This window comes from Dryobates pubescens, chromosome 7 (genome assembly GCF_014839835.1).
Source record: "Dryobates pubescens isolate bDryPub1 chromosome 7, bDryPub1.pri, whole genome shotgun sequence".
NCBI classification, from domain to species: domain Eukaryota; kingdom Metazoa; phylum Chordata; class Aves; order Piciformes; family Picidae; genus Dryobates; species Dryobates pubescens.
Window position 1 is genome coordinate 31350637 of NC_071618.1, and position 24274 is coordinate 31374910.

The 24274-nt window shown below is 37.7% G+C and overlaps 1 protein-coding gene across 4 annotated transcripts in view; it reads left to right on the top strand.

Annotated features, from left to right (window-relative positions):
- The first annotated feature begins 307 nt into the window (after positions 1-307).
- The window catches only part of PCDH9 (protocadherin 9), a 759181-nt gene continuing 735214 nt past the window's right edge, over positions 308-24274 (top strand). For 3 of the 4 annotated variants that reach the window (XM_009906083.2, XM_054163033.1, XM_054163034.1), the window contains exons 1-2: positions 308-505; positions 1743-4912. In XM_009906083.2, coding sequence (XP_009904385.2) covers positions 1877-4912 — 3036 coding nt within the window. In that variant the 5' untranslated portion in view covers positions 308-505; positions 1743-1876. The remainder of the gene's footprint in view (positions 506-1742; positions 4913-24274) is intronic. The other variant, XM_054163035.1, reaches the window with a different exon arrangement.

The window sequence follows — 24274 nt, forward strand, 5'->3', positions numbered from 1 at the left end:
TGGTTTTTTTTTTTCCTGGGTTCCTTTTTTTTTTTTCTTTTTTTTTTTTTTTTTTCCTCTGTTACCCCAGAGAGAAAGGAGAGAGAAGCACCGCCAGACCAACTCTTGTCATTTCCAGTAAGAAGTTGCAGACTTCATGTAGCTGTCTGCTCAGCGGAGAGAGGAATGGGAACCGTGTGCAGTGCAGAGCGGAAAATACCCCCGCTCTGAAGAAGTGCACCGAATTTTGCTTGCTGTTTGTTTGGGTTGTTGCGTGCACGTTAAACACCAGAAGGATCGCCGCTTGAGAGAAATGAAACGTGGAGAGGATGACTAACGACAGAACTGTGAATTTGTTCCCTGGAGTTGCTAATTTGCCATCCCGAAGCAACACATATCTCAGGGAGGAAGCGTTTGGCTGCTGCTGATTTCTCCAAATCTGGTGGTTTACCAGATGCATTGTGCTGTATCTGCTGGAACAGATCATTGCTTAGCTGCAGCAGATCGTCAAAGGTAGACAACCAACGTAAGTGCAAAGTTACCTATACACTGTGATGCATTGCTTTTTAAGGGGGGGGGGGGGGGGAAGGGGGGGGGAAGGGGGGGTTGGGAAACGCACCAAACACGCAGTATTTATCTAGGGAAAGAAACAGTGTTTCAGATTCAGTTGATGTTAGTGGCAAAGGCTCACCTACTCGCTGTCTCTGCATCCCTACCTGCATCACTCTGCTGGAAGTAATCACGGGCATCAGCTATCGAGCAGCTTAATGCAGATAAGATTAGTGCTTAGGGGCTGCCCAGTTCCGCCAAACTGTAGCTGCTGGCAGCCTTGCACCCGGATCATTGGCGGTTAGCAGAGCATGCAAACCAGAAGTCTGTCTGTCGCTTTCCTTTTTTTCCATTTTTTTTTTAACCTGCATTATTAGTCTGCAGTATTTATGTGTGGCAACTGCTAATAACATCCTGAAGAAGGTCAGTGTCAATGGGGAAAGGCTGTACCTCTCTCCTCACCAGAAAATAGATTCTTCCCCCCCTCCCCTAAAAACGTGCTGGCTACTCCTAAGTTGGAATTGGAATTTCCAGCCTCCTGATTTAGGCTGTGTTTAAAAATAAATAAAGAAAGTTTAAGATTGTTAAACAGAAAGAGAAGTATCCAACATCTGGAGAGGAAACATTGAGCTGAGAGTGTAAGAAACTGTAAGTCCTGTTATTGTCTCATCAGTTAACAGGGATGTGAAGTAGCCAGTGACGACTGCTGCAGCAGCAGCACGTCCGGGTGGTTATTTCCCCGTACCATAGCTGTAGAGGGGAATGCGAGGCACAGGGAGCAGAGAAAAATCTGGTTTGCAAGAGCTAAAAAATACGTTCGGAAGCAAACAACAAATTACATTTGGCAGCTGACATAGCAGTTAGAATCCAGAAGTAGTGAAGAAAGATTTTTCACTTGCACCAAACAACTGGCTGGAGGAGGGAAGGGGGAGAAAGCACGTTACAGATTAGAGTGTACCAAGACGTTATTCAGAAAGTATGTGTTGAAACAGTAGCTACCCTTAATCCTGCAAGTAGTTATTTCCATTCTTGCTCTGTGCAAATGCAGCCGATGGGATATTGGTGCATTTGTCCAGAGGGATTGCTTGTGGAAGGAAGCAGTAGGAAAACGTACAGCTCTAAGTGTGCATTGCAAAAAAACAAGTCATAGTTGGAGATTGTGGATTTGTCATGCCTAAAAACAATAACGCTGTTCTGTGTGGTTGTGTTGACAGTGCTGTCTCCAAATAAGAAATGAGATGTAATGCATCCTGCAGTCCATGCATGCTTCCTCTTGCAAATCGCGCATCTTTCCTTTCTGGAAACCTTTAAGTCCTAAAATCAGTGAAAAGAGAGTTAAAACATTATCATGGACCTGAGGGATTTTTACCTGTTGGCTGCTTTGATTGCCTGTTTAAGGCTGGATTCTGCTGTAGCTCAAGAACTTATTTACACTATTAGAGAGGAGCTGCCTGAAAACGTGCCCATAGGGAACATACCAAAGGACCTGAACATTTCTCACATCAATGCTGCCACGGGGACCGGTGCCAGCCTTGTCTACAGACTGGTGTCTAAAGCAGGGGATGCCCCTCTGGTCAAAGTGTCCAGTAACACTGGGGAAATCTTTACGACATCCAACAGAATAGACAGAGAAAAACTCTGTGCTGGAGCTTCCTATGCAGAAGAAAATGAATGTTTCTTTGAACTTGAAGTGGTGATTCTCCCCAATGACTTTTTTAGGCTGATCAAAATAAAAATTATTGTAAAGGATACTAATGACAATGCACCTATGTTTCCATCCCCTGTCATCAATATCTCCATCCCAGAAAACACTCTGATCAACAGTCGCTTTCCAATTCCATCAGCAACAGATCCTGACACAGGTTTCAACGGTGTGCAGCACTACGAGTTGCTAAATGGGCAGAGTGTCTTTGGACTGGATATTGTAGAAACTCCAGAAGGAGAGAAATGGCCTCAGCTGATCGTTCAGCAGAACTTGGACAGAGAGCAAAAGGATACGTACGTGATGAAAATAAAAGTGGAGGATGGAGGCACTCCCCAGAAATCCAGCACAGCCATCCTGCAAGTCACAGTAAGTGATGTCAATGATAACAGGCCAGTTTTTAAAGAGAGCCAAGTAGAGGTCCATATACCAGAGAATGCTCCTGTAGGCACTTCAGTAATTCAGCTTCATGCTACAGATGCAGATATAGGAAGCAATGCAGAAATCAAATATATTTTTGGTGCCCAAGTCGCCCCTGCAACCAAAAGATTTTTTGCTTTAAACAACACCACAGGGCTGATTACAGTTCAGAGGTCCTTAGATCGAGAAGAAACTGCTATTCACAAAGTGACAGTGCTGGCTAGTGATGGTAGCTCTACACCAGCCAGGGCAACTGTTACCATCAATGTCACTGATGTAAATGATAACCCTCCTAACATAGACCTCAGGTACATAATAAGTCCCATCAATGGCACAGTGTACTTATCTGAGAAAGATCCTGTCAATACAAAGATTGCCCTAATTACAGTTTCAGATAAGGACACTGATGTGAATGGCAAAGTGATCTGTTTCATTGAGAGAGAGGTTCCCTTCCACTTAAAGGCAGTTTACGACAACCAGTATTTGTTAGAGACCTCTTCCTTGTTGGACTATGAGGGCACCAAAGAATTCAGCTTTAAGATTGTTGCCTCTGATTCTGGCAAGCCCAGTTTGAACCAGACTGCCCTGGTAAGAGTTAAACTGGAGGATGAAAATGACAACCCTCCAATTTTCAGCCAGCCTGTAATTGAGCTGTCAGTTTCTGAAAACAACCGTCGTGGTCTATACTTAACAACTATTAGTGCCACAGATGAAGACAGTGGGAAAAATGCAGACATTGTTTATCAGCTTGGCCCTAATGCCTCCTTTTTTGATCTGGATCGAAAGACAGGAGTTTTGACAGCCTCCAGAGTTTTTGACAGAGAAGAGCAGGAACGTTTCATTTTTACTGTTACAGCCCGAGACAATGGCACCCCTCCTTTGCAGAGTCAAGCAGCTGTAATTGTTACCGTGTTGGATGAAAATGACAACAGTCCCAAATTTACTCATAATCACTTTCAGTTTTTTGTCTCAGAGAACTTACCAAAGTATAGCACTGTGGGGGTGATCACGGTGACTGATGCAGATGCTGGGGAAAATAAAGCAGTGACCCTTTCCATCCTGAATGACAATGAAAACTTTGTGCTGGATCCGTACTCTGGAGTTATAAAGTCCAATGTTTCTTTTGATCGAGAACAGCAGAGCTCCTATACCTTTGATGTTAAGGCAGTGGATGGAGGACAACCTCCTCGCTCTTCTACAGCAAAAGTAACCATAAACGTCATGGATGTTAATGACAACAGCCCTGTTGTCATCTACCCACCTTCTAATACTTCTTTTAAGCTAGTGCCACTCTCAGCAATTCCAGGATCAGTAGTAGCTGAGGTCTTTGCTGTGGATATAGACACTGGCATGAATGCTGAGCTGAAGTACACAATTGTAAGTGGAAATAACAAGGGGTTGTTCCGGATTGATCCAGTGACAGGTAATATCACTCTGGAAGAAAAACCAACTCCTAACGATGTGGGGCTGCATCGCTTAGTTGTCAACATAAGTGATTTGGGTTATCCTAAATCCCTGCATACTCTTGTACTTGTATTTTTGTATGTAAATGATACCGCTGGAAATGCCTCTTACATTTATGACTTGATACGCAGGACTATGGAAACACCTTTGGACCGGAACATAGGCGACAGTAGCCAACCCTATCAAAATGAGGACTATCTCACAATCATGATTGCTATTGTGGCAGGTGCCATGGTTGTCATAGTGGTGATATTTGTAACAGTTCTTGTTCGTTGTCGGCATGCATCCAGATTTAAAGCTGCCCAGAGGAGCAAGCAAGGTGCTGAGTGGATGTCTCCCAATCAGGAGAACAAACAAAACAAGAAAAAGAAAAGGAAGAAAAGGAAATCTCCAAAGAGTTCTCTTTTGAACTTTGTGACCATTGAGGAGTCCAAACCAGATGATGCAGTTCATGAACCTATCAACGGGACAATAAGCCTTCCAGCAGAGCTGGAGGAGCAAAGTATAGGAAGATTTGACTGGGGCACAGCACCACCAACAACCTTTAAGCCTAACAGTCCTGATCTTGCCAAGCATTACAAATCTGCTTCTCCGCAGTCTGCTTTTCATCTCAAACCTGACACTCCAGTTTCAGTGAAAAAGCACCATGTGATTCAGGAGCTCCCGTTGGACAACACCTTTGTTGGTGGTTGTGACACCCTTTCCAAACGCTCTTCCACTAGTTCAGATCACTTCAGTGCCTCAGAGTGCAGTTCCCAAGGAGGCTTCAAGACAAAGGGCCCCTTACACACCAGACAGGTAAACGAGCACTTTTACTGGTCTATAAGTACTGCATACAAGTGCCCGATCAACCAGTATTAAAAGTGCCACTGTATTGTGGTTTGGTTTGTTTTCTTTTGTTTTTGTTTTAGTCTAATATAACTTGGTTACGTTACGGGAGGAACAAAAAAACAAAACCAAACAGAGTAAAACTTGACCCCATTATTATTTATCTGGGGCTTAAACACTTGCAAAATTCCTGTGATACTTTGATTTTTGAAAGATACTGATTGGTAAAGGACACTTATGCCTCTGTGCCTGTGCACATACAGGTGCGCTTTCAAAAGTGAAAAAACGTGTTTTTTTTTTCTCCCTGCTGTTTGACTGTCTCCACATGTAAAAGTTATTGAAGAAGAAAAGCTGTTTCTTTATATGCTAAATTTCAGTCCGAGGATCTGTGTTTCAAGACTGAAGGGATATGTACATTCAGTTTCAAGTGAATTGGCTTGAGGTTCTTTTATAGTTCAAGCTGATTTGGAACCTTGCGAAGTTAGTGTTACTAAAGGGGTTAATGTTTGGGTTGGTTTTTTTTTTCCCTAAGAAAGACAACTGAATTTTAAAGCTACTTCATCTGTGAAGCATGTGGTTTGTTGGTAGGGTATAACTAAGCCATACGGAAGTCTTCCTCTGTTTTGAGCTCACAATGATTTTGTTGTAACAGATGAAAGTTGATATTGCATAGATGGTTTGTTTCATATTTTTAAAAATGGCCAAAACATGCTTTTGAAAAGAATGAGTTTTCTGAATACGTCTGAATTATGCAGGAAAAAAAAGAAAAGAAAAAAAAAAAAGCCCATTGTAAATATTTTCTCATCTTAGTAATGCATAAGTGATCTGTCATAACTCATTTTAAACTGTGAAATACACCATATGAAGAGGGATTAGGAGGCTGAGAAACTCATATTTCAACCAAATCCAGCATTAGTTTTTCTTAGGTCTAATAATTCCTTGCTAATAAAGATTTAAATGCGGTGCTGTCTAATTTATTTTATCGGTGCTTGTCTTTTGCCACTGAATTGGTGTGTCAGTGTAGCCTGTAGATGGCACTAAGGTACTATGTCGCTTACGCTGGCCCGGTGCCAGCCCTGCAGTAGCTAGGAAAAGGCGGGGGGAGGGAAGGATCCAGCTGATATTGCAGCCAAAGAACCTTTTATTTAATGATAGTTGCACTGGAGTGGTCAGTAGTTAAGTTTGAATGCTTGCAAGGCAGCTTCCTTCGTGCTTCACTTTTGCTGCATCGACTTTGTAGGTGTTGGAAGTTGTGTTCATATTCCTGCTGGTGCTGTACCCTCCAAGTGATGGTGATTTGTTTGAATTTATTAGGTATATGAATCCTAGGGAATCAAGTGAGACACATTTAGGCTTGTCTTTGCAAGAAGATTTTGACAGTAGCCAGGCTTGGGATAAAGTCATTCTCTTGCTGTTGCATTAGCCTTATCTGAGATGAATGTGATGTTCCCAGAGCTGTGTCTTGACTTTGGGTGTCTGTAAGGTGTCACACTAACAAGATGCTAAGAATAAAACAAGCACTTTTTAGACAGTTCTGCTAAAGTGACTGCTCTAAAACAACTCGTACTTACAACAAGACACTGAAAGCATCACAGAAGATTCTCTCAAAACCTTAACCTTTCTAAGGATTTTAAAGCGTATACTCCCAGAGCCATCTCCAGTCTGTCACACCGCACCATGCACATACTATTAGTGTAAGTTAAAAAAAGAACTTGTTAGAAAAAACAAACAAACCAAACCAAACAAATCTATAGAAAAAGCTCTGGATAGTCTGTGGTTACTCACTTGAAGTTTTCTTCCCAGTTTTAGTTACAAAATATAACACCCACAACCCACACAGTCGGTTTCTGTTCTGAGATATTGTTAATTTAGCTTCAATTAGCTTTCCAAACTCTTAGGAAACAAACTTAACCCCCCATAGCACCTTGAGGCACCTAAGAACCCCCAAATTCTTTACCTGATACAATGTACAAGCCCTGTATAGTGAAACTGAGTATGAGGTTAAAGAAAACCTACCAACAACAACAAAAAAACCCCCAAAACAAAACCCAAACAAAAACTGCTGGCAGTGTTTTCAGTTACCTGTATTCCTCATGTTAAATACATTGGTTTCAGTCCAATAATAATACCAGTCATTATACCTGTATATGAACCTGATTCAAACTCCGCTGAAGTCTTGCTGAATCTTTTTTGAACTCACAGGATTTGGATCACTCTGTGCAAAAGTTGTACTATTATATGTAACTGAAAATCTAACTCTTTTGTAGGTAGACATTTTTCTAAACTGAGGCTGTGTAATTTTATTCTGTGGCACAGAAGACAGTGTTTGTTTTCTTTTTCCCAATGATGACTGTTACGGGATATAACCTTTTTATACCCCCTTGTCACTTTTGTCTGGAGCATCCAGCAATGGTAGTAATCATTAGGGTTATTCTGTTTGTAATTCCTGAAATTAAGATGCCTTTTAGCTAATATTCAGTGGCACAGGAGTTAAACACTCTTTCATAGTGTGGAGTTGTTTGGGGGGTTTTGGATTGGTTTTTTTTTTCTAGGTTTGTGATAGGGTATGGCCTTTAAGCAAAGTATTCAGATTTTAAAGTCTCACTGAATAGTGGTGTGTGCTAATGCCACAGTACCTGAAAAACATTTCCTTAAAATTCCTTTCAGAAGAGGTACTTAATTCTGTTCCAGTGTACTGTTTCCTTGAGGTTTAACATAATTAATTTCTCTGTATCTAATGTTAGAAGTTGTATTAAGTTACCTGTATATTCAGCAAATTTCCTTCATGTGGTTTTCAAAGGGTGGAGGAATTGCTGTGGAGGATGTTGAGATAGGGAAAGAAGAAATACAGAATTAATACGCTTTTAAGAAATACTATCGTTCTCCATTTTTACTTGCAGTTTATTTCAGTCCAAGGTAAATACACATGTAATTTATCTTGCAGATACATTAATAGCTGAGACCTAAGTCCACACTCAGATGCCATGCAAGCAAAATCCCATTACTTTTAATTGGAGCTTGGCCCTAGAAATCTGCTAGAACAGGGTTCTAAGTGAGAAAGCTTTTAGAATTCAAAAATAGATTGTTCAGTACAAATTTCTTACTATTTTTTTTTTCTGGGCAATTTCTGTGCAATTGTCAATAAATTTAGTGGAATTTCTGTGGTTAAGTCTTCACATGTCACTTTGAATTGCACAACCTGATGTTTCAGAAGTACTTAGTATAAAAACCAAAGCCTTCTTCAAGTGCCTATCTTGCAGTAAACCTGGTGGATGCTCCAAAAAGAGCATTTTTGAATACTTGAATTTGGGATTGTTCTAAATGCTAATTCACATAATTAGGAGTATGGAAAGGATGTTACACACCACCAGCTTATATAGCTAAGCTTCCAAAATCAGTGTTATGACTCATAAAGAATATTGAAATCTATGCAGGCTTCTCAATCAGTGTTCTTTTCAATATTTGATTGAACTTTAAAATGCACTTCAAATTAGAAAGTTGCTACAGCAAATAGCTACATAGAAATACAGTAGAAGTCGACATGTTTTATTGTTCTGTGTGAAAGGCCTCTTATAAAAAGCAAATAAACAGACAAAAACTCCTACTCAGTATCATCAGATTAGCAGCAGATTAAATAATAAAAGAAATTAGGGTAAATTTACTGTGGTTATCCCAGTTTTAAATTATAACAACTTAATCAGATTTGAATTGCAGCAGTGACAAACAACAGAGGTTTAAAAATATGTATCAGTATGGGTTATGAGTAAAACCTTCAGTCTTCATTCCTCATCATCCGCATTTAGGCATGTGTTTAACTTTCATTTTAAGTGGTATGACTGAAGCAGATCCTTAAAGTCCAAATGACTGTCTTTGAGAAAGATGGCCATAAGCACACTCTAAGCACGTCTCTGAATCAAGGTGACGATTTATACATTTCAGAAATGTCTACAGTTCTCGTATGTTCATGGAAGCAAAATATGTGTTAACACTGTTTATTTCTGTGCTGGGATGGCAGAAATTAAAGATTTGTGACTTGACTAACACATTAAATGCACTCCATACTAAGGTATATTTTTGATCGTCTAGTCAGTAGCGTAAGCTCTGCTTGCTTTACTCCTTTTTCAGTCAATGGACTTCTTTCGTGCCCTAGGAACGAGTAGACAGGCTTCTGCTGATCAATGCACATCACTTAAGCTTTCTGTGGCAAATGTAATTGATGTTATCTTACTCTGGAGTGTTTAAATTTGTAATTTTGGGGTTTATGTAAGAGAAGAGAAAAGCTGAAAACACTAATGACTTTTCATTTGATACGCCGAGAGTGACAATTTCAAGGTCCATAAGTTGATGGACATCTGCATTGGAACAGCAGTGCAGAGTCTACATCACCTGAAAATGTTAAAATTCCATAACCATAGCATTCCATAAGTCTGTGTATGGTATTATTTTTGGTGGCCTTGTTTTACTGTTTAGTATAAAAAACACAATTTAATTGTTTCATATGCTAGCATGGATATTAGTCTTGGGTGAGGACTAGTCACCTGGAAAAATATCTGCATGGAAAATTTAATTGTTTTCTAGTTCTGTATATTTATATATTTATATACCTAAAATATTAGAAATGGTGAAAATGTACAGTGTATTTTTTTTTCTGTCCTTGTATAACTGAAAAAAATAGGTTAACAGATTTTGCTCCACTGTCTAAAGAAATTCATCTTTGAGCTGAGACCAAGCATGGAAAATTTCAGCTGAAAAGAAGAATTTTTCAGAAAGTTAAGAGCATGTGAAAACTGAGGGTTATAATGGAAATCTGAACATAACCCTAAGCTATAATACCATTTTCAATAGTGACAGCAGAAATGCTAAACTAGAGTAGGGAACATTTTGTGTACAGATACAGACAGTAAAAGCTTAGCAAGCTTCATTTCTCTTGAAATGTTTCCCATGCAAAAGATTTTTATCAGAATCACTGGCATCTCATCTGTCCTGAGTGTACAAAGCCAAAGTTTTACAAATGCTAATAAATTTTTGCCACACATGGAAATGAGAAACGGATCCTGAGAGTTGAATACTATTGGAATTTTGCGATAATGTTCTTTTGTATTTAGGAACAAGGGAGGATCTTTTTAGTTTCCATTTCATATTTTCAATTCCAAAGAATCTATTCTTCTAGCACTGCAAAACCATATCAGCCACACTTTATTGACAGCAATTTTATTGTAGCTAGAGGCTTACAGTAAGCTGTTTATTGCTGTTCCCTAACTCAGTTGACAGCAATTGGGGAATTAATTTTCTTGCCCCTGATGTGCTTTCTTGGGTATAAACAGCAGATGTTAAAGATATGAAAACTGTGACCTATTTACATTCAGTCTACCTGTCTGAAGAGCAAGTTCCAAGTTGTGAGTAAGATTGCTTCATTAGTTCTAGGATTATTATTTTTGTAATAGAACTGCTCAACTATATGTGTTGTGCATAGGGACAAATACCTAATACCTCGTGGACCAACCCTTGTCTAGGCAAATTCCCTTCAAGAATAGCTGAGTTTGTTTCATTTATTTCAGAAGATACTCTATCTTCTTACTCTAGTATTTAATTGCAGCAGTCATGCAGAATATAATTGACAAAGTGGTTGTACCATGTTCTGGAAGATCTAATGGGAATTAGAGGCAGTACATGATTTTTTGGTATTTCTTCTCCCACAAAATGCTATGATGATAAAATCTATACTCAGAGGTTTCCTCAGTTGCTGCTCAAGTACAGCCATCTCTTGCATACATTCTGTAACGTCCAGGAAAAACAAACACAATACCTTACTTTCTTTTTCTTTTATTATTACTTTGACTTTTCAGCCTGTGTTGGAATGTACATAAAGCTATTTATCCCAATAGAGTGATCTGGGTATTTAATCAGTTCATTTCTGGTTTACATGAGATAGCATTTCAATCACTTGGAAAAAAAAAAGAAAAAAGAAGATTTTCCAGACTGTAGATAAGAAATTAATGGATGCTGTCATACTTTACTGAAGTTTGGGGAGGGCTACATCTTTTGTTCATTTTGATTGGCAACTTTTATCAAGGCACTTGCAACATTATGGGCTTTAGCATCTTGCCTAACTGAGATTTTACATGCTTGTCTAAATGCAAAATGCATATCATCTTCATGGGTTCTTTATAATTAAAGTATCATACAGAAACGTTCTTTTAGTATAGGTGCAATGATTTTGTTGTAGTGGATTGTATTTTAGCAAGCTATGAACTCCCACTGGAAACAGCAATAACCATTACTGACAGGAAACACCTTAAATTGGTGTTGCTGCAGTATTGCATTGATCATACAATTATGAAATTTGAAATAAATGAAAAAATAAGTATCTTTTGTATAGCAATATTGTCATAACCATACAAAACCATGTGTTGGTTATTTCTAGTACCTAGGGATTCAGGGAAGCATTGAAGTGATTATGATTTGAGTATTAAATTCATACTGATCCTACTAAAAAGTCCAAACATTGAAATCTTGTAATGGTCCAGTCTGCATTCTCAATTTAGTTTTCTCTTTTCATGAGTACCATGAATTATGTTTCACAATACAGAGAAAGGTGTTTAAAAATTTGATTTGTAGCCACACTGCGTTGTCTAAATTGTACCTGTCTCAATGGCTATCCACTGTGTGTTTCTTGTTGTTTTGCAGCTAGTGAGTTGGAGGGGAAATTTAGTTTAAAATCTTGGCACGGGTTGGCCTGCATCCTCTGTTGCACAGAGGGAAAAATGAGTAATTCAGCATTTGTCAAGGTTTGTTGATGTGTAGCATCTGTAGCCTCCTTTAAGCTGATGTTGTAACTTTGCCATGTATTTTGTGAAATGCTAAACTGATTTTTTTTTTTTGTGCACAAATACTAATTTTATTACATGACAGTCGTTCAGGAATATGCACACTTCTTGCTGCAAGAGGAATACAAGGAACCCTTTCTTGAGTAAGAGGTCAGCATGTGAAGCTAGATCCAAACTGACATAAATCTTCAAATTTACACCATCTGCAGTTCTTCCTGATGTTATCTTCTTTATAAAAGCAATAGGATGATGTTGAGATAATATTTCTAAAAGAAAACAAAAAATATGAAAAAATAATTGAGAGTCAAGTGAATTAGAAGTAATTCTATTTTGAGCTGTATTTGATAAAATGTGGAGGATCAGCTGTCCCTCACATTTGCAGAAACAAGAGCTAGGTAGCGTTTTAGTATAGCAACCTCTCCCCACTCCAAAAGTATTATATTGTATATTCTTGCTGGCTGATAGCTGAAAGAGGATAGCTATTGGTACTGATTTGTGAAATACTTAGGAGCCTCACACTGATAATCATCCATTGTCTCTCATTCCTTCTATCCAAATTAAGCGTTAGATGCAACTCAACTACCTTTATTAGTAATACATTGTAATGTTGTTAGTACCTTCAGGGCTTTCATGTGTTACTAGTAAGAAAATTTCTGTGATTGGTTTTCCTAATTATTAAAAGTTATTAAATACCTGCCTGTACAATATTTTTGATCAGATGAGCTACTTCAGCTTGTGCCTTGTATGGTCATACAGCCTCTAAACCACAAAAAAAAATATTAAGAGGAATGTTTCACTTTTTAATGGTATTTGACATTCTTGTATCCTCTTGTTGATTGGTAGCTAGCAGCTATGTCTTAAATGGTTAAACTTGATAGACGAAAATTTCTTCTCATAGTCTGTGCTCCTTCAAAACACAGAAGGTTCTGGAGGCAATTGTGTTTTGAATGTAAAAGTGGTTGTAGGATACATATATGTTCGTATATATTATCTATAAATCGGATTATTACAGGGAGTGTTTGTTCAGATTCCTTAAAGAAATAAAAGATTTGCTACTTCTGGAGTACATCCAGCACTGAGGTTTTTTTTGGAGTCTCCATCTTCTATCAGTATGTTTAGGAAGATACTTATTATAAAGTTGGTTTTACAGGAAAGGGTCTTAAGAGTTCCAGAAAATGGTGTAAACTTCTGAATTTTGATGTAAAAGAACACTTTCTCCCTATTTAGAATAAGGTCCAGAGTGTGAAGGGAAGTGATGTTTAACCCCTGGTTTTAGTAGTTTTGCATTCAGTAGGGTATGCCAGTCCCTCTCCTTGCCGCATGTAATTAATGTATCTTAACATTACGGTTGCTTCAAGTGCCCAAGTTCTGACTGTGGATCTAGACTAATTTCTATAAAGAATGTTCCCCAAAATTATGATTTGTATACTTTTCAACACTATGCTTATTTGGGCGTACCTGTTCATACAGTATCTGATTTTCCTTCTATTGACATTATGGTGGGATTCATCTTGTCTAGCTTCTAATTGTATATAAAATCCAATCTGCTTCATTGGGTTCATGATTTACTGCACCCTAAAGAAAACATGCTGGTTTAAATGGGTTGCAAAAGCTAATGGATACAGTTGGATGAGATGCATCCCACACCAGTGAAGAGTATGATCAAGTGAAGGGCATGATCCAGTCGAGTTTTCTCACTGAAGCTGGGAGGAAGGTTTTAAAGGTATGTCGTTCAGTATTATTTGAATGGTATATATTTACACATATGGGGAAAGTCTTACAGCTTAAATTCAAAGGTTCCCAAATAATCAGAAAGTCTTTTACTGACTTTTAATTAAATTATCTGTCCATTTGTACAACTGTCTATTTCAAGAAGACAGTGCAATGGAACTCTAGTTCCTGTGTTTTGTTGCTGCTCCCAGTATTTCTGGTTTTTTGTTGGGTTTTTTTTGGTGTTTTTTGTTTCCCCCCTCAGTGCTGTATGTTTCTTGATGCCTCCTTTTGTGAATGTGAGCAGAGGAAAAGGAAGTTGTAAACTTTTGAACTCTACCCTTGGTTGTATCTGGCCGTCCACATTATATTGTAAAACCTCTTCCTTTACCTCTCTGGTTTAGGTATGTGTCTATCACAGCAGGAAATTTTGGTCACTTGTCAGATTGTGTCACTTTAGCCATTTCAAAAATACAGGTCAAAATATCAGTGACGTGCTAGCATTCACAGTAAGAGAATTTGAAGATGCTCTCAGTTTGTGACAACAGTACCCTGAAACATGGATTGTATTGAAGTCTGTGGCATATAGAGCAGCAGGAGGTAGACTGTGTACCAATAGCAAAGCTCTAGTTGTCTCCCGTATTTTTAACAACTGCCAGATAAATAAAAAAAAAAAAAAAATAAATGAAATCTGCATCTGTCTAAGGGTAGTAAACTTCTCATGTTGAAATCTGATCTCTCCCCTGTACAGGAAATGAACTTTTCTATTTGAAGTTTCATCAGTTTCATTTCAGAAAGCTGTTACATCTGTCAAACTTTTCACTTTGAAATGAATGCCTGATTTTATTTTACTTTTTTTTTTTTGCCTTTGTATGCTACAAGAGCACTAGGTTGTCAATCAGCAGAAATACAGAATGAGACAAGATAGGTGATCCACTACTGTGATTGGCATTTTATTTTTATTGTACAACACCTATTTTCTTCCTCAAACTGCAATAACTTAAAAATGGCAGTGCTTGTCCCTGTTGTGGAATCAGATGAGAAACATGGACATAGTGAACGGAAGCCACCCTTGGTTCATCCTGATCTATTTTGTCTTCACTTCTAATAGCCATTCTTTAGAGAGTACTGGTACAGTTCAGGTACACAATGAAGTTGAAGGAGACTATTGCAATGAATTACATGAAGCTCATGTGAATGAGATGAAAATACATTGTGGAGATGAGATTTACATACTTCCTTTTTATTTTTCTTGATTTCTTCTCTAGAATTAATACATTGCAACAAACCACATGCAGTCCATAACATTTAATTGGTAGAGCAGGACCACATCTGGGTGGGCTGTGTAGTCTTTCAGAGTACCTCCAGGCAAAGGGGTATTACAGAACCTTCTGCAAGTAATTTGAATCTCATAACATTTTTTGTTGTTATTTTCATTGTTGTTTTAATCTGCTTCCCTGATTACAAATCAAAACTTTTATTTCTTAATGCAATTTTTCAAAATCTCAACTGAAAATGCTAGGTGCTGTTCAGGAGTTTTAAGAGTGATGAACTTCTGTGCTTCTATGATGTGTCTGTTGACAGGATCCCTGGATATCACTACTATTAAGCTTTGGTCAAATCTAGGCTTTGGCCTTCTGTGCTTTAGCAGTTGATTAAGAAATATTATAATCTGATTTAGAGTACCAAGAAACCAATGGCTTGTGGAGTATTTCAGTCTTCGAGTTTCCACTATAAATGATATGAAAAACAGTATAATTTGACTGATGCTTAAATATATTTTTTCCACTTATGAGCTATTGTGGTTATCCTTTCCTGTTTAACTTTTAAATCTCATCCTCTGAGCACATTTTTCATAAAACATATGTGATCTGAGGGAATCTGAGATTTCACTTTAAATGAATACTATCACAGTAAAGAAGTAGCACATTTTGTGTACTTTCTGTTGTAACATACCCAACTCTTAACCATGCATTGCTGTAGGTAAGGACTTTTAATGAACCAACTGGTTTCATTAAGATTCAAAGATTTGAAGCATTTGGAAGTGTATCTGGGTAGAAGCATAATATAGGAAGTAAAACATTTTCTAAACTAGATAAATACTTGCTTTGATTTGTTCTAGTAGACTTAAGAGAATCAAATCAGAATGAATGATAGTTATTAATACAAATCTGAGAAGAAAATGTATTCCTGCAATATGTAACACACATTTTCCCTCTGTAGCTTGGTGGCATGCTATATTTGGATTGCAAAACTGAGCTGAAGGTTTGGCAGAGGAGAAACTAGGGCCTAACTTCATAAGCATGGATTTTTAGAGAAGGTAGCTAGGATGGCTCCTTCTGGTTGTAATGGAGAGCATTGCTGAGGGACTAAATGTATCTAGCCTGAATGTGGATGTCAAAATCTGAAATACATTCCATTTAGTCAACTTGTAGGTACTCCAAGCAGGTATAGGGTGAACAGAGGTTACTGGTTTTGCACTCTTATGCACTTGCATTTGAATATCGAACAAACCACAGAATCACAGAATGTTAGGGTTTGGAAGGGACCTCAAAAGGTCATCTAGTCCAACCCCCCTGCTAGAGTGATCACCTAGTGTAGGTCAGACTGGAACACATCCAGGCACGTTTTGAGTATCTCCAGAGGACACTCCACAAACACCCAGGCAGCCTGTTTCAGTATTCTCTCACCCTCACAGTGAAAAAAAATTTCCTTATGTTTAAATGAAATCAGATTCGCTTGTAATTGATATTATATAGGCATCCCAGATGTGTTTTACAGAGGCATGAAACTGTGGTGTAATGCCTAGTATGAGTCATTTCCTTCAGAGTAGTTAACATCTGTATTATCTACAGCCTCCAAGTCCTCCATATCTATCTTCACCTACAGCTGCTGGAGTACTATGCAATCCTGTGGTACCAGCTAGCCTGCTGGATTTTACCAGCAATTTTTGTAGCCATCTGGTATCTGTCAGAGTTAAAACAAGTAAGCAAAGTAATTCTTATATTATGTTTTGCCTTTTTTTTTTTAAGTTCATAGTTTTCTTACAGATGGCATAATGTATTCACAATTTGTAATTGGTGTGGTATCTCACCAAAACTTGTGATAGAAAATTCATTCTTAAAAGAACAGCAAAAAATGTAAATCAGAAAGCAGAGCAGTGGAGATTACAACTCAGTAACAGGATAGTGCTTTTTGAATTCAGCAATTTGAAAGGGAGATTGGGATGAGAGAAGAAAACATTTCAAAATGGTTAAAAGCTCAGTGTGGATGTCTGGACTTGTAGAAAAACTTACTCTTTTAAAAAGAAACCTGGCAGTGCTGCTGTGATATACAGAATGTCAGTGATCCTTGTGTCTGCTTGTTTAAAGCAGCATGCTGAGCACATTTCAGCAGAGTGGTTTCATGCAATGCTTACTAAGATGCTTTATACATAGTGCAGATCAGCTCCAGACAAAGTACTTCTTGTTGCCATTTATGATTTTTATCTGTCATAAATATGTCATAGGAGTAATTCCCAATTTCAGAACTTTCATTCTTGGATCTGTGGTGACCCCATTAAAACACATTTCTGCATTCACTATCTTGTACTTGGTATTTTTTAACATTTTTGTGTCCTAGTGCTAAATGTAAGGCTAGATTGTATTCAGTGCTCTTGAAGTTCATTTTGGGACGCCTCTAGCTACTGAAGAGTGCCATACCTACTTCCCGCTGTCTTCAGTCAAGATAGTTGGGGGTCAAAAGAGCCCTCTGCACTGTGTGCTGCTGCTTGCTACTGCTCATGACATTTGGAGTCTGAGAGGGATGCTGAGATAGCACCTTCAGTTAAATGCTATAGGCAACATGGCATAACAAAAATACACTTTAAGACTGTTCAACATCATACCAGTGTCTTGACTAGAGTAAAACTAGCGTAAGAATAAACTGGCTATGTTAGCTTAATTGAGATCTTCACCTAAGTGCTGCCCACAAATTTTTAAAACTAGCAGAAAAGCCTAGATGAAATACAGAGGGGCTTTGGTTAAATTTATCACATTTGTACTGGGAAACACTAACAATTCTATGCCAGTTTTAAAGCCTTAAGCATTTGCTGCCTGTTTTGGGTTTTCATTACTTCTATGTGTATACAGTTACACATATGATGAGAAACCCACAAAACCTGCATATCACTGCGTGTAACATCGCTCTGCAACTATTTACCACTTCATTATTTTTTTCACTAGCAAAGATAAATTAGCATTTTGTCATGAGATTTCAGCTGCCACCACATCCATTTGAAGATAAGCCCACAGCATAATAACTTTCACAAAGTGCATTAACTCGTGCACCAGAAGATGCAGTCTTGTAAACACAAAAAAAAAATGATTTTTTATATCTCTGAAGCAAATTTGTTTGGCATTTTCCCCTGTAAATTTTGCTGCTCTTTGAAGTCATTTAAAATACAGAGAGAAATTTAGGCTTTGTGTTATTCTACACAGTTGATACAGATAGATTTGATCTCATTTATGTATGGACTGTTCTATACACTCGTTACTCTTTAAACATGCTGTGCCTTTTTCTCATTTTTGTTAAGATTCTGTCTTTACTGAAAAAAAACGTGTTTTACAACAAGATTGTTATTGTGGGGCATCTGTTTAAATGTAAAATTCTTGTGGAGAGAAGCAGATCTTTCATACCTTGATGTAGCTGGTCGAGGTCAACCCCGAACAATACACCTGGGGTTGGTCTCAACTGGCTAGGTACAGGTGAAGCTACAATACCTTATCATTAGCAGGATTTTATACTGAATTACCTACTTCAGTGTAGAATCACGTTACACTATCTTGCAATGTAAAGGTGCCTTTGAGGATATGAATTACAGGTGAGTCTCTGCCCTACTGTCTGGCAAAACCATGCAATTTAGTCCTGTGGTTGAATTCAAGTCCTTATTGGACTTTCACATGTATCTGTGGTGGTAATACAGGCAGTGGCACCACTACCAGACTTGAATTACCATCTGGTATACTTCCAGCACATTTTCATACCTTATTCAGTGTTGATGCTACCATTTTGCAAACTATGCATGACTGCATCAATGATTGCAGCTGCGCACAATTGCTGTAACTCTGTTATCCCCCCCAAAGTAGAGTAATATGAAGCATCAAAATCAGACATTAAATCAGCACAGGCCATTAAATCATGATCATGATAGCATAGATGTGCCTGTATTCAATTTTTACTTCAGTACATTATGGTATTGTATAGGAAGCATGATCAGAATAAAGCATTTCTTCCACAGTCTGCTCTGTAGAATGAGTAGAATAGGAGTAAATGGTTCTTTGTAAGCTCGGTGAGCAGTCCTGAACATGAGTTGCCTTTACCAGTGCTGTAATTTGAGTCTGGTTGCTCCTAAGAAGGCACTTCTCAGCATATGCCTTCTGCCTTTGCTCAAGTGTCTCCTGAAATTGTTCATGGATTTAGATTGCTGTCAACCACAGGGTTACCATTCCTTTAGGATTTGCTGTTTATTTTAGGTAAGCAGTCTGGATAAATAGTTGTTTGCACTTCTTAAAATGTTCCTTTGCCAGTTTCTCATCTCTTCATTTTTGATCTAAATGCAATGACTTATTTTTTTGCTTTGTACTTCCTACTTTTGAACTTTCTCGGTTATTCAGTTGCCTCACATCCTGCACAGGTATTCCATCTAAGGTTCCTCTCACTTTCAATACATTTTTTTTTAATTATTCCTTTCCTCCACAAACCTGCCTACAAGACCATGTGTTTGGTTCACAGTCAGTAGTTACTCAGTGTGAGACATTTCCTATTCACATGTGATACCTGCTGGCTGCTGCTTCCAATTATGCCATATGCTGATAAGCCAAGCTGTTGAAGTACTGGAGTCAATGTTGTAATCAACTAGTTAAGAAGGTAGCAGTGTGTCTCTTGAAGGATTCTGGACAATGTCTGATTTCTGCCACAAGCAAAATACTGACAGGTCCTGCTTTGTTTTGCTGCTCTTTCAGGTGGCAAAAAACTAGACATACATTCATTATATTGTAAAATCACAACCTTCGAAATCTTGCTGAATCTGCCCTAGAGCTATTTATCACATGATTGCAGGGAATGAAAATAACATTTTCCCTTCTACTAGGAATATGCTGCTAACCTTGAGGCAAGATAGTGCATAATTTTGTGTGCCTAGTCTTGCTGTTATATGTAGACTGTTTTGAGATGAATCAATGTTACCATTTCCGAGAATTTAGCACTAGTGCTTTGCCAGAGCCAAGGAAATTTCATATACTTAGGATTTTGGCTACGACAGTGACCAGGGATCCCAAGTCTGAGTCACATGTACACTAATGCCATTTTATAGTCATGGAAAAAGGCCAAGAAGATGCTAATATATTTACTTCCAAGTTAATCTTTTTTTTTGTGAGGTTAGAACTGCATGTGTAAAAGCTATCTGAGCCCAGTTCTGTGAAATTACAGATTTTTCACTGATGCCTTTGCTTGTAATCAAGAGCTGCGTCCACCTCCTCATGTCTGTATGATAATTCCTGTTTCTTCTTCCCACAAGCAAAGGTCTGTGGAAGACTCAGAGACTTTTTTTTTTCCCTTTCTTGCATCACCCATCATTCTCTTGCAGCTTGTTGAGTAATCTCTTTTAGTATGAGGCATTTATTCACTTCAAATAGGAAGAATTAGGGATCTCAGTCCCTCTCCACAATTTCCAGTTTCACCATCAAGTTGCTTATCTGATGCTGTTACCAGTACGGCTGTAAGGTAGTTGTGTACCTAATAAGTAGCTCTGAGTTTACCAGTTTACTTTGTTCACAGGGTGACCTGCAGCAAGTAGTTTTAAGCACACTGAAATAATTTCTGTTACTGCATGGACCCTTTATGTTGTGGCCCACTTTTAAGCCACTTACACATGTAAACATCACTTTTTAGGTGTTGTCTAGCAATAGACATTTCTAGAATGCTCTTTCCAAGCTGCATAAATTGCATTTCAGATTTTAATCTTTGTGATACTTTTAACATCTTAATTTGTAGAAATTTGTAGAAATAAACTGAGGCATACACTAATGAAAACAGTTGAATATGCAACTCAAGTTACCTCCCTTTTTTAATAGAATAAAACACTTCTGAGCGTAGTTCTTAGGATTGTCTCTCCCCTTAACAGGAACTTGTACAGTTACAAAGTAAGTGCCATTATTTTCTAAGCACAGGGGACAAAAGAATCTCATTTCTAGTCCATGGATCTGTGGTACTTTGAGGTAGTTTAATAGAAGGGTGAGATGTGTAATACTTAAACCCACTAAAGCTTGAGGTAATGCTGTTCTAAGTTGCTGTGTGAATTTTCTTTAGGGGATTCCTAACTGATTAAACTTTGATACAAACAAACATCAGAAGGGGAGAAGTTTGTTTCTACTACCTTATGGGTTGGGATAGCTGTCCTAAAATAATATGTACAAAATCAATAATCCTCTTTTGCAGACTTAGCTGAGGCAAGAAAGATGATAAATTCTGAAGATCATGCTTAGGTAAAATGCCTGTTTTGTTGTGAATTTTTCCTGATTAACACTTGTTTTCCCCTTACCTCTGAATTTCTTAGACAAACTGTGTTGAGTCTCATCTGGTAAAGTAGAGCAAGCTTTTTAATCTGGCACATTAAATAAAAACTCAGCTGGGAAAGGAACGTCTTTATATTTCAGTTGAGTTGAAACTTATTTTAAGCTTGAGCTGTGAGAATCATATGCAAGCAATGTAACATTTATAAAGTCAGGTGACAGATGCTTGGACTGAATACAAGTGTGTGATGGGATATCTCTTTGATGTTAATTTAAAATAAATAAATAAATAAAGTTAAAGTTCAGGCTTCCTTATTCAGTTCTTTGAAGCAACTCAATTCTGACTTCAGCACTCCTGCTGTTTCAAGTCATGGACCTTTCTTTTAGCACAGGCAGTGTATTATGCTAATCTGCATGCTGGGCAAAAGCCCAGCTGAGACTATCTGAAAGTCTGAAAGAAGTCTAACTTTTGATCAGATCCTTGTTTTGAACCAAGATTGATAATGTAGAAAGAAAAGCTCTACAGGTGTGGAGAGGGTCTTGAACCTTTTCGTTACAACTCCAGGCTCTTTTTTTTTTTCCTCTCATTTTGCTTCCTTTCCTCTAGAAAAATTACTTGTATTTTTACCAGTGTAATAAAATGTTGCACTTCTTACTTATAAAACAAATGACCTTTTTTTTCCCCCCCCCACTTGTACTAAGACTTCAGTCTCTGCCAAAAAATCTGAAAAGAAATCACCAACTGTTCTGTAACTCTAAGTAATTATCATTGAATTCACACACTTCGGTTCAAAATGCAATGCATACATAAAACTTCAGTAAGGAAAATCTAGCACAGATCATAAACAAGTAATTGATACAAGTATTAACATACATATTTTTGGTGTTATTACATACAAATTATGAAATACAATGACATGGTTAGTAATCTCATGAGTGCTCTAGTGTATTGTCTTACCACAGGGTGAATGAAGGGCGGCTGCATGTATACTGAATGCTTATAACCTAATTTATCTCCCAGGAACACTGGAAATACTCACTTTAATATATAGAAGTATTTGTTAAGAAGCTTACTAAAACAATATGGTGGGCTTAAACTAAGATCATACCAGAAGGTTCATCTTTCAGTTCTCTCTTTCTGAGTCATAAGAAGAAACAGATTGTGTCAAATAGGAAGCAAGAAATAATGTAATCTAACCAGCACTTTGACAAACTCATTGTGGGCTGGCTGGGGTTCCCTGTCTATTCTCAGCTAATATAAGTACTTGACACAGTACTGAAGAACTAACCATTTTAACTATGAACACATTTTCCCAGAAAGAAAATACCTCAGTACGTTCAGAGGAGTCTTTATTGGTAGGCTGGTCACATAATGCCTCTCAGGGTCAACCAGCAGAGTGAACCACTTGGTTGCATCAGTACTTGCAACACTCATTTAGGAACTGCAGTATTTAAGAGAGTGCAGGAAGAAATAGATACTTCCGTCATAGTTTTTACTGCTTCCCCTGAAGCCTTCTGTCCATGATTCCTTTACATCTCTGACGTCCATTAAGGTTTTTTTCAGAGGCTTGGGAGCTGTGACTTTTTAGAAATCTGTTGATAAAAGTTTTGCAACTCCCACTGTTTTTGCTGAGACTGCACTCTTAGCTTTTCCATCTTAGGTGCTTTGTCTTCTCTTCCTAAATGTAAGTGTTTCAAAACAGAGAACTATTATTGCTATTTCAGGACATGTATTTCAGATATAGAGAAAGAACATCTTAAATGTGACACTTATTTTCAAAACCAAGAGCAGAATGTGGATTAAAGACTATGTATATTAGGTGTGGTGGCCCTTATGTAGCATAGTTGCTGAATTAGATACAACATTGTGATATTTTAGTGGAGGAAAACCTAACAGCTTTAGAAAGCTGAGAATGCCAATACATCAGCAGTTATTTGCATAGTATTGCCAGGGACAACTATTCTGGAGACAATTCAGTGAATCAGAGCTGTTTGTTTAATCAAATCAAGTCTCTGTTGTAGCAATGCAAAGAGGTTATGTCTGCTGGCAATCTGATTTGAAATAAAATGTTTATGGATTAATGAACACAAGACAATTGCTACTAAGCCTCTTTTCAAGAAAAATCTTAGATCTTTAGAAATGTGGATAAGTAGGGAATGATTAACCAGGCCTGACAGTACAAGTGAGAATTTATCCCCTCAAACGTACAATCTTTACAATTAAAGAAAATCTAAGCAATTAAAAGCAGCCAAAATAAAGCAAAGAACAAAACTTACAAATTGTGTTTGTTATTTTATTAGCATATGGTAATGTAAGCAAATTGTTGTCATAGTTCCATTACATTTTAATTGAACAATACACTTAACAGAGCTATGTAATTTCATAACAACCGAGGATCTATCTCACAATCTGCTTTCCAAAAAGCATTCCAGGCCTCATCTTCAGATGGCACTTGCACTTTAATGTGCTGAAAAAGAAATTTTTATTTTTTTTTTCCCCCTAGCAGTTCTTGTTGATTTTAAAGCTGTGAATAACGTGCATATTATAAAAGGAAGTGTGTAATCAATTTAAACATAAGAGAAAGCTGTTTTTATAGAAATTACTTCAGAAATAATTTAGGCACAATTTTGTGTTCCCTTCGGTCTCTTTCTCCTCCAAGAAAGCTCACTGGTTTGGTTTGATACTAAATTATTTGTATCTAAAAGCCACCTTCATTTCTGCCCCCATTGAGCTTAACAGTTAATTTTCCAAGCTAGAATGAAGAAATCTTTACTTTCATATTTTATCCCATCCCCATGGCGCAGTAAACCAATAAGAAGCATGTAGTCCTTACCCAGTTAAGAGAATACGAACACTTCTCTGAAGGAAATTAGCTGGCTTTCACTCGCTACATAAAACCCCTATCAATTAAAAATGGAACCAGCTGCAAATTGCCATCCTCCTTTTGTCAAGGGTGAATATTAAACTGCTCCCTCTTTAGACTTTCCCTTTCTTTAAAGTTTTGTTCAGGTAGTAGTGATAACATTACCTGCACTGGCTTGTTTTTGGAAGACTTGACTATGCTAATATTTGATCTATAAACAGCGGTACTGGCTTTTGAGCACAAGGTTGCAGAATGCTAAATTCACAGAGGGGTGAGACTTTGGAACAGTTTATGGTTAGAAAAGACTTTCATTAAAATCTGTGAGAATTTTACAATTAATAACAAGTATTTTTGAAAAATCTACTTGTGCCTTATGTTAAA